The sequence below is a fragment of the Thamnophis sirtalis genome, unplaced genomic scaffold (assembly GCF_051295495.1).
Source record: "Thamnophis sirtalis isolate CommonGarterSnake01/CBP01778 unplaced genomic scaffold, rThaSir2_p1.2 scaffold_1, whole genome shotgun sequence".
NCBI lineage: Eukaryota > Metazoa > Chordata > Lepidosauria > Squamata > Natricidae > Thamnophis > Thamnophis sirtalis.
Window position 1 is genome coordinate 72528605 of NW_028261381.1, and position 11869 is coordinate 72540473.

Consider the following 11869-nt stretch of genomic DNA (forward strand, 5'->3'; position numbering starts at 1 on the left):
ACTTTGATTGAGGAAGTGCTGCACTTATGAACATGAGCTTTCGGATTCTCCTGGGAGTGGCAGGACAGGTGAAATAAGACAATGCTTTTAGCCAGTTCTAATTCCAAACACAGCCCAAGCTCCTCCCTCTAACGACTCTATGACTGCATTGTCAAAATTCAGACGTTACATTTACAGTTGTATGAAAAGTATGACAAGCATGCTGTCATTATTAGCGGATAGGAGACAAGAATACTTGTTCTAACTCTGAAGAAACAAAGATCATGTGAGACTGCATATGGCTAAACATGTTTATAACACTCCATGGGACTAGAGAAGATTCCCAATACTGTGAAATAATATGACTATCTAATGAAATTGTTTTTTATTTTTTTAATTATATTTACAATTACATTTTATATTTATATTTTTTATAAACTAAACATTGTTTTTATTTCAGATATTTCCTCTATCAATGTAAAGGCGAAAGTGGGTGGATCGAGCACAACAGATTTTCCCGACAGCTTTCATACAATTCATGCAATTATTGACTGCTTGAAATGGGGAATGGAATGGAATAGAATAACTTTATTGCCATTCTGAATGTACAGTAATCAGCATATATTAAAATGAAATCTCGTTGCATACAACTCTCAAAAGGTCACCAGGTTTATGGTCAAAAAGGTTATGTATGAATACCAGCATTTATCTAACTTTAAGGGCACACTAAGACATGGGGGGGGGGAGAGAAAATGAGTCAGTGCTTGTCATGCACTACATGGTCATATGATCATTCCAGAAAGTGCAGCTGGAGAAGCAACTTCTAGATCAGAAGTGTCAAACTCACGGCCCACGGGTCAGATGCATCATGCCTTGACCATGCCCATCCCTATTTTAGTGAAATGGGGGGGGGGAGTCATGATAGATCACGTGACAACAATGTGACCCTGCGAGTTTGACACTCCTGCTCTAGAAGGATTGTGAGACTGATCAGCATATAGTAGTTACCCCTTCCAGACTGAAATAACTTGCTCAGCATCAATAGTGAGAGAGAGAGAAAAAAATAGTATTCTTCCAAATATTACGAGCTTTGGAAAGGACTGGAAACTGCAGTGGCCTTCCTTGAATACTTTTAATTGTTGAGGGGTTTTATACATTCTTATTACTAATCTGTGTTATATATCTGCCCATACAGTAGGCTTTCTTTTTTCTTTTTCTTTGTTAAACAAATAGCACAAGAGAGTTGCAGTCTCACCACTAACAAGTGTCTCTGCTTTAAGCATTCAATCTAAATGTACCATCTTATTAACTTACACACTGGTGCATTAATCACTGAAATATTAAATTAAAAATATGCTTAAATCAAACATTGGGCAATATCCAAATTTGCCATGTACTTTATGCAAGTTTTAAGATATTAAAACCCGAAATATACATTAACAACTGGAGTGTTACCACTCCTATGAGATCAACCATTCAGCAACTCCTGGGCTGACTGTCAAAGGATGAAAAGACAGACTTAAATAATAACACCCAGATATGGCTGTTGTTCAATATAACTCATGCCATTTAAGCCCAGCAAACCTTTAAATACCGAAAGACACTGACTTGTATTCACAAGTTCCCACTATTCATGAAACAATGTTTGCATACCATCACAAGGATACTGAGAAAAGAACCACAAATCATATAGGAAAATGGTCTCATTTCCCTAAATCTCAACATGTGTTTAGATGCTAAACCCCATATTTACTCTGTTCACCAAATCCCTCATTTTTCAATATCCATGCAATGTGGCAAAGCAGTGCTCAAAACTCCCTTAAAACTTATTTGTTCAAATACTATAATATTTCTTCAAGTTACATTTAATTAGATCTAAAGTTAAGTTTGACATGACCCGTCAAAAACGCGGAGGACAAAATCGCGCTCGACGAAAGCGTGCATTTGACGTCATCACAGCGCGACGAAAAAAATTAAAAATTGAAATAAAAATAAAATTAAAGCAAGCCGATTCACATAAAGGTAAGGGTTAGGTTTAGGGTTAGGTTAAGGGTTAGGGTTAGGTTTAGAGCGTTAGGGTTACGTTTAGCGTTAGGTTAAGGGTTACGTTTAGGGTTAGATTTAGGGTTAGGTTAAGGGTTAGGTTTAGGTTTAGGGTTAGGGTTAGGTTTGGGGGGGTTAGGGTAAGGTTTTCGCTTTATTTTTACATTTTTCGATCACAGCGCGATGTTTTCGTCGCGCTGTGATGACGTCAAATGCGCGCTTTCGTCGAGCGCAATTTTGTCCTCCGCGATTTTGTGGTGGAACCAAGTTTGATACAGCAAAATTCAAATACACCGGAACTATGAGAGATTCACCTAATACAGAATTACTTATACATTTGTTTTCTTCTCTCCTTTTAATGTCAGGTGAAGTGACTTAAATGTAAACAGGTTTTCATACAATATAGAAGCACAGGTATGTAAAGCTAGTTGAAGCTGAATGAGCAATTAATTTTAACATGCCTTTTATTTTTACAAATCAAAAGAAAAAAAATGTAAATTTTGAGAGAACAGTGCAGTTATTTCATGCTGAACCAGTACAATTCTTTCAAACACACCATAAATGAACAGCACATTGGGCATTTTACTCCAAAAAGTGAGTTGGGCCAGGACAAAAACAGTTGCGTGGGGAACCAAATATAGTCACCATAATTATTCTGCATGTATTCAATGTTATATTTGGTTTCTGCTGCATTTCAGTTAACAATTCATCAGAAATATTTAGATGAGATTTAGGAACTATTGCGGGCAACACCTAAACCAAAACTACTTGTAGAAGCCCAGTAATTCCCAATTGTGATAATCAAAAGTTTTCAATTAGTCACAGCTACAGCTGCTGAAGGACTTTTCATGTTTTATAAGTAGACAGGAACAAGTATTTGTAACTCTAAAGGAATTAGTTACAATATTTTAGGGAGAATGCCAGTCTATGCATAGGGTATCTTCCAGATTTTATTAGAATTTTTTCAATGCCTTGCTGTTTGTTGGCTACGCTGACTGATGTTAATAGGAGCTAAAGTCCGGACCATATGAAGGGCATAAAGTTGCCTGCCTTAATAAGAATCTTCGTTCAGAATATACCTTATTTGCATACATTGCTCAAATTTATATAGGAACTCAGCACAAATTACGTTTTAATATTTGTATGAGAGTATATGAAATGGTGATTGCACTGAAAGTGGCATCTGCACCAGCTGAAAACTATTTTTTGTATGTGTGACTCTGTAGGGATCCTATATAGAGATAAATGTGTTATTTCAGCTGAGCCACATGTTATTGTCTTCTCAAAGGTGTGGTTTATGGATAATGCCAAGACACACTTCTTTTCACAATTCTTGCATATAGATAACATGGTTTTTAGGTTACATGATCATGTCTAGCATTCTCCATGCACACCAAAGGCTTCCACTTCAGACTAAAAGCAGTTTTATTCAAGTTCTACATTAACATCAGTTGTGTAACATTGGTGAGAATAAACCAAATTTAAACAATAAAGATGCTTGCTTTCATAAATTACTTCAGATAGTCTGCCTATGTATAAGAACAATGGAAGCTCAAATAAAATTTTGGCTCATACTCATAATTCTGAACTATGATCAAATTTATATATTAGCCAGCTCAGCTGATTTATGAAGTCTATTTCTGAACTTTAATTTTTTCCAACCATGTACTTTTCAAAGCAAAAGAAACAGACAAGAATTAATAACATTCAAGTCCTTGTCTTCATAAGCCAAAGCAGTGATGGCTAACCTTTTCCAGACTGAGTGCCCAAAGCATGCCCGAAACCCCAAAATGCAATGCATGCATGGCCCTCCTGCAGGTGCCCCACCCCCTGTGCATGCACAGCAGAGACCCAAAGTCCAGCTTGCTGGCAGGAGGCGCATACACATGCACAGCAGAGCTGGGGTGACGGCTCGCATGCCTACAGAGAGGGCGCTGTGTGCCACGTCTGGCACGTGTGCCATAGGTTCGCCACCCCGGAGCTAAGGTATCAATAATCTTCAAATACATCTCTGAACTTGTGATTCACATGTAGTACATATAACTTTAGAAAGCAGGAGCTGAGTGTTTTATTTTATACCTAGACAGCCAGATGCATGGTGTAAAGCAGGGGTGTCAAACTCATGTCGTCACAGCAACATCATGTGATGTATCGGGACTTTCCCCCCTTCACTAAACTAGGCATAGGCATGGCCAGCACGTGATGCATCCGGCCCACGGGCCACGAGTTTGACAGCCCAGGTGTAAACGAAAAAGGAGGGAGAGTGAGCAAATTAAAATACATATGCACATAATACAAACACATCACTGACTAAGCATTCACATTAATACAAGACATTTAAAAACTGAAATCAACTTGTGTGTATATACTTTATTTTCTTTCGCATGAGTGTTGCATTTCACTAACATGCCAGACAAAATTTGAAATTTTATATCTGTAAAATGCTTCATATGCAGCATATGTTTTGCTACAAAGTAATACTGTTAAAAGAATAAAGTTCAGGAAATTGTCAGATGATTTAAAAATCAATTGGTTAGTATATGAACCAGTTTAGAGGATTGATTTAAGGCTAGAAATCGAGACATTGTGAGTTCTAGTCCTGCCTTGGGCACAAAGCCAGTTGGGTGACCTTAAGCCAGTCAGTCTCTCTCAGCCCTAGGACGGAGATAATGGAAAACCACACTTTTGAAAAACCTTGCCAAGAAAACTGCAGGGACTTGTCCTTGCAGTTTTGAGGAATCACATACAACTGAATGGGGGTGGGGTGGGGAAATGGTTAGTAAGCAGCATAGCATTTAGTTTTCCTTCACTGACACAGACTAGAAAAAAAAACTTCAACTGATTTTGCTATAGATTCACATATAGATTTCAACAAATCATCATTTGTTTTATACAATGATGGATCACAAGTAAAAATGCCTACATTGAACCTATTATTAGCCACTATTTATTATCCAGAAAAGGAGTCAATTAGACATTAAAACATTCTCGGTGATCTCATATTTAGCTTTGTTCACAGAACATGCTAGAAATAGTTCATGCAACATGGTAAACAAAAAGCATGATGATGGTTTTAAACAACAAGATAAAGTGATTTGTTTGCTTTGGTCTTAGCCACTGTGGGTCATTATTCATTGTTTATGTTTTCTGTGTTACGCAAACATACCCAATTAAATTAAGAACAGGAAAGCAAATTAAATTCACCTCCCAAATGTGACGTTTGTGTACATCAAACCATGAGTTCTGACTTTTAAGGGGAATTCCACATTTTTCTGAATAGTCAATAAATATTTTATTACCAGGAGTTCCCTATTACTATCATGGCTGACAACATCCTGTTTCTTGTGATGGGAATGGGATCCAAGAAAAGCCCAAGGGCACAATCAGTGAGAGCTTCAAGGTATTTTTCAGAATCAGATTGAAGATTCATGCCTTAAATGAAGCTAATGCAAAAATTATCCTCTTTTTAAAGGCATAAATTCTCTCTTTTGAGAAACTCAATTACATTAAACCACAACTTTCCCAGTCTATCCTTTCTAGGCTTTAGACACAAGGTAATTAGTACTTACACTGTCTTAATCTATTAACAATCAACATATTCAGAAATGCAGTTTCTTTCTTCAGGAACAAACTAAGTAAAGGTAATCCTTACTTAACTGCAGTAACTGGGACCAGAATTTCCATCACTAAGTAATGCAGTCATAAAATGGGATATCACGTGATCACATTTTGTAACAATGGCAATTCTCATTGTAAAAATTATAGATGATACATCATTGAAAAGGCACTTGGTCTTATTGCTAACGCTGTTTCTAAGCTTATTTTTACCTATCATTTTAAAATCAGTTTCAAGTACCCAAGAAAAAGGGTTTCAAGGCATCATCAGAGACAGACAAAAAACTGAGCATCATCCACGCATTGGTTGCCTTACATGAGCTGCATTTAAAAATATGCATGAATTAAATGGATTAAATTGAGTGACATTTGAGTCACATTCAATTACCCACAAAGAGATACTTGTTTAAATTTCAATTGATTCATAATATATAAATCTGCTCAGCACTGTTTTACAAAACATCTTCAGATTATGGTTTAGCGTCAGGAATCCAGCTGTAAGACTTGCACACCCTTTCTTTACTTTCAAACTTTTTTCCCCCTGATCTCCAAAACATCATTGGAGGCTTTCAAGAAGAGACAGGCATCCACTTTTCAGAAATGGTATAGGCCAAGGTCTCCTGCTTGAGCAGGGACTAGACTAGATGACCTCCAGGGTCCCTTTCAACTCTATTATTCTGTATAAGATTAGGAGATTTGGTTAAGAATATGTGTTCAGATCAAAAGCCTATTTAGTTTAGCATTCCTTTCCCACGCAAATCAATAAATGCCTGCAGGAAACTTACAAATAATGCATTAAGTACAGCAGTGCCTTCTACTTATATTCTCCAACAACTGGTATTGTGATGCATACCAACTCCATAATGGAAGCAATACATACCTGTTAAGACTAGCAAACCCTTATTCTCATGATAATTTTTTAAACTAAGCAGTCATATGGCAATTGAGTCCTGAAATAGCACACATCATTTAGTATTATCAACTTTATACCAATATGCATCATTTTACTGACATATCCAGCAGAGGTTCCAAGCTGTAGAACCCCAGATTTTTCTCATATCTCCTTCTCCTGAAGTTCCAAATATTTATCTATCTAGATCAAGTCAAACTCCCGGCCCATAGACTGGATGTGTTAAGCATGGCCACACTTGGTTTAGCGGGGGGGGGGGGTGTACATCATGTGATGCCATTGTGATGATATGGTATGAGTTTGACACCCCTGATCTAGATGGTGAGAATCAATGGAAGACCACAAGAGGAAGGACAGTCAGTGAAAAATCATTTCTGAAAGAAAACGCAGTTTCAACGCCGGCTGATTGAGCATCTTCCAAAGTATCAAGGTTCTATTTAAAACCATTAGATAGTGTGTGTGTGTGTGTGTGTGTGTGTGTGTGTGTGTGTGTGTGTATGTGTATATTAAATGTACAATATAAAGAAAAACAAAAGCAGATTCAAACTTTTATAATTGAGATGTTTTCTTGGCTATTTAAAAAATATTACAGCCTTGATTTAAATTACTCTATAAAACAGAAAACTATTAGATATTACTAATCAGGACAATTATTCAAAATCCTGTATGAAAGTTTAATCACTGGAATAGGTTTACTTTAAGAGAAATATAGATGTTTACCAACTATTTTTCTTTAAGTGGATACTGCTAATACAGGTAGTCCTAGACTTATGACCACAATTGAGCCCACATTTCTGTTGTTAAGCGAGATGGTTAAGTGAATTGTCCCATTTAACAGCCTTTCTTGCCATTCTTGCCACAGTTGTTAAGTGAATCAGGCTTCCCCATTTATTTTGCTTGTCAGAAGGTCACAAAAGGTGATCGCATAACCCCAGGACATCATAATAGCCTTAAATATGAGACGGTTGTGAAGCATCTGAATGTTGATCATGTCATCATGTGAAAAATAGTCATAAGTCATTTTTTAAGTGCTCTTTTAATTTTGAACTGTCACTAATTGAACTGTTGCTGTAAATCAAATGTTTGATAAAGAAGTACAATTAAATTGGGAAAAACAGTAATATTTTTCTGACATGCTGCCCAATATCCAAACAAAACGCTGAGTATGCTTTAGTACGCTGTAACTAAAGATGAAAATGAGTTTTTTAGGATTGTAAAGTTCTTATGCTAAACACTACAGAAAAAAAAGAAAAAATATATACTAACTATATATTGTTTAACTAAAACAAATAGCTGGGACTAACATTTTCTTACTTAAAAGACAAGATTAATTTCTCTACTTGGCTGCATTTAGTGCATATTTTATGTACAAGCATTTTTATGTCAAGGAAATTCCTTCTTTGATTGGTCAAAATATACATTAACTGAATCGTTACCAAATATAGAAACTATACACCCCTACTGGAACATTGATGCAAGCCAAAATGACTTTGGCCCATGTAGCAATACAAAGCAGTTACACCCTTTGTTTTTATAATAGATTTTTTTTTCCTTCCTGTGTTTTTCCCAAGTGCAGGGTCCACTTTTAATAAATAAAACATTTAAATTAGGTGTCAGAGAACAATGCCCATTTGGGCTTATTTTGATGTAACTATGACACCATAAAGATGAGAAATAATCCTTTAGGTTAAATAACATTACACCTCAAAAATTTTAAGATTTAAATAATTGTTAAGTTTAAGTTTTAAGAAAAGCAGATTCTGACAGAGAAACTAGTCTCCCAGAGAGGTGATGAGCTGGTTCTTCACTGAACACATTCAATCAGAGGCTAAACAACCATCCCTTTGGGATATTTTCACTTGGAGTTCTGTACTGACTAAAGGAGATGGACTCATTGGCCTAACTATGATTCTCTCCTAGGAACATTTTAAAAACCATAATAACCACCTTTTCCTTAACACTGGAACAAACTGATGGATCAATTAACGTAAAACTCTACTGGAAAATTGATTGATTTATTGATTTATTTTATTTACAATTAAAGCTGCACACATACGTTATTGTATATCTAAAACAAGTCACATCCCCAAACAAAACACAATTGCCTTTGGGAAAACTGGTTAAAGCTCCCCTATTAAATAGCAATTCTGGAAAGTAAAGATGATTTCAAGAAAAGGGGGAATCCCAGTAATAACTTCTCTAAGAGACTGCATTATTAGCCACAAGTATATTTCTCCAACTAATTGAAAAATTACAACAATTAACATTCATTAGTATGTCAAAACTTCAGTTTGCTGAGGACTGCTAAACTGAAGACAAACACTAGGCTATTTGAGAGGTTCTTATGTATAAAAATATTTTTTTCCTGCAAGTAATAGTACAACTGAGAAGCAAAAAAGACAGTTAATTCTCTTTTTGTAGCAGCCTCTGAATTACTGTATAATTGTCAGAATTTACTAGAGTTGGGCGACTTACACACAGACACAATCTATTTCTATAAAAGAGCAAGGGGAAAGAGGATAAAGATAAAAGCTGGCAATGGCTTACAACTGAAACATTTTTTAAAAAAGAAAGTGAAGGCTTGATTTTGGTTGCTTGAGAGCAAGCTATTTAAACTAATGCAATCAAGGCCAGCATTGGGGAGGGGGACAAATTATTAAAAGTACAGATGGTGCAAAGAAAAACAGTAGATCATATACTCAAGCTCCTGCAAGAAGATTGCACAAACTGAATAAAAACAATGTAACGCAGTCATTCTAATTATTCACTAGAAGAACATCTGTAAAAAAACATCGGTGCTCAAGAACAAGCACATTAAAATATTGTGGGATTTCTGAACACAAACTGATAAAGTCTTGGGTCATAACCACACCAGATTTAACTGCAGTTGAAAAGAAAATGTGGATAACTGATGTGGCAATAAGAGGAGATAGCAGAATAGAAGACAAAGAATTGGAGAATATCACAAAGCTCAAGATTTAAAAATCAAGATTGAAAAATTATGGTATCAAATTATGGCTGTGATAGTCCTAATGGTTATTGACACACAGGATGCCATACCAAAAAAATCTTGGATAGTACTTAGAATATCTGCACATTGAAAAAAATTCCACCCATGAATTGCAAAAGGTCACACTGTTTGATCTGTTGATACATCACAATAGCGTAGGTTCTTGAGAAGGATTTGATGCTTATAAAGGCCAGCATTAGATATAGAGCTGGTAGCTGTTACTTCAAATTGTTGTTAACAGATAATAAAAACTTTTAACAAAGCGGAACAACATCTCCCTATTCCAGGTCCTTGAGTACATCTCGAAAGGTGGATAAGAATGCCAAATCCAATCTAAACATCTGGCTGACTATGTGACAAACTATAATATCATAACACTCCTTTTGTGGTAGTGCTGGGGATTGCTACAAGAACACAAGAGACTTTATAAACAAAATGGAATACAAAACAAAATGTATGATTTCTCAGCACATGGAATACCAGCTACAAAATAAAGAAGAAAAGCCCCCCATATCCTTATTGATGTAGAAGATCCCATAAGGAAACACACCGTTCTGGCTTCTTTCCTCAAATCTTCCTGTGCCTCTTGCATCAAGGCAAATGTTCATAATAAGAACACACACAGAGAAGCGTATTAAGGTGGGAGGACTCTTTATTTATACATCCAAGATTAATGATCTAACAGATCGGGCCACATACTAGCCAAGCACATTTCAGCAAAATCAAGTCAGAAACTCCTTCTTAAAATATGAATAAAATGAATTTTATTCAAATTTTATCCCAACGGCATATGGAAATGTACGTGATTGTCTGATCACTCCCTCTAGTCAAGGAAGGGAACAAATGTTCACTGTAGTTTTGTCTGGGTAAACCCCCAGACAGACAAAACTCTTCCCAGAAGTCTGTTTTGCCAAGTGTTACGTTTCACAAGTCAGGCAAGTCTCTCTTCTCTCTCCCCCCGCTTCTCTCCCGATCCCCCCGCCCCGGTTACAACTATTAAAATAAAAGGAAATTAGATCTGCTCTTTTCCCAACCCCCTCCGCCAAAGCCGATGCCAAAAAGTTTTGATTCAGCCCGGGATCGACACCCGACACCCGCTCCTTCGAACTCCTGGGAAATCTCCGCGGCCCAGGGCCGCAAAGCGCTAGGAAAGTAAAACTTTTGTCTGGCTCTCGAGGCACAGGCTGAGCTCGGGAGCCCCATGACGCAAAAAGGCCGAGGGAATCCTTTCCTGGGGGGGGAGGGAGGCAGGCGCCCCGAAATGCTACGTTGACCGAGGCACGGAAACGCCCTCCACTTTTAGTTCAGAACTTGCACTTTGGAGGAGACCTAACCAAGGAGCTTCCTTCTTTTTCCCCCTCTGCCCGATCGGGAACGGGTCGGTCGGTCTCCTCTCCTAGGCTGACATGCAGTACGGCCGTCCTTCCCCCTTGCACCGTCTCTCCTAGAGAAGGCGGCCGAAGCTTTTACTCGCCAGGGCTATAGCCACCCCACCCGCAGCCTTGCGCCCCTCTTCCCGCCGCAACGCACGGTCCCAGCCCCGGCGCTTCCCCTGCCGCCCACTTGGCTCGCCCTCGCGGGGCCCCCACACACGCACGCCTCCTCCTCCGCTCCCATTCCCCGAGTTGCAAAGAACTTTTCCATCTCCACAACAAAAGGGCTCCCTCTCCCCGAAGCGCGGGATCGGAACAGCCGGCAAGGGGGCGGGAAAGGCGAGCAGCAGCCCCAGATACCTACCCGCGACAGACCCCAAGTTACACCGAAGTAGCGAGGCGGCGATTAGGAACAGGACCAAAAGCGGCGGCGGCGGCGGCGCTGCCGCCTCCATGTTGTGCTGCAGCAGCAGCTGCCCGCGGACTGGCTCAGGCAGGCTCCATGCCCCGTGTGCACCGCGCTCGGCAGCGAAGGAGGCGGGCGCTCCCCGGAGCCTCCTCCTCCTCCTCCTCCTCCTCCTCGTCGGCGTCGGTGCCGTCGCTCTGGGAAAGAGAGAATGGGAGCCTCCCGCTGCAAATCCAAGCCGAGGAGGAGCGAAACGGAAGCCAACGGGGCGCTCCGCCTCTTTCCCGGCGTGGGACACCCCCCCCCCCCGATGCCCCTGTCCCGGCGCGCCTGCTTGAGGAAAGAGCGCCAGGTGTGAAGTTCGCCCTTCAGGTTTTAAATTCAACAAGTCGCCTCCCCTAGAAAGGAGGAGCAGCCGGGGCGTGGGAGGAGGAGGGAAGCGAAGGTGCCCAAGGACCGCTTCCCTTTTTGAGGGGGGGGGAGCAGTCCTTAAGCTAGCCAAGTTTCTCTCACAGACGCGTTTACTAGAAGTT

General features: G+C 39.2%; 1 protein-coding gene across 1 annotated transcript in view; it reads right to left on the minus strand.

Moving 5' to 3' along the window:
- The window catches only part of LRP5 (LDL receptor related protein 5), a 116439-nt gene extending 104991 nt beyond the window's left edge, over positions 1–11448 (minus strand). The window contains exon 1 of the mRNA XM_014054430.2: positions 11295–11448. Coding sequence (XP_013909905.2) covers positions 11295–11385 — 91 coding nt within the window. The 5' untranslated portion in view covers positions 11386–11448. The remainder of the gene's footprint in view (positions 1–11294) is intronic.
- Between the last annotated feature and the right edge of the window lie 421 nt (positions 11449–11869).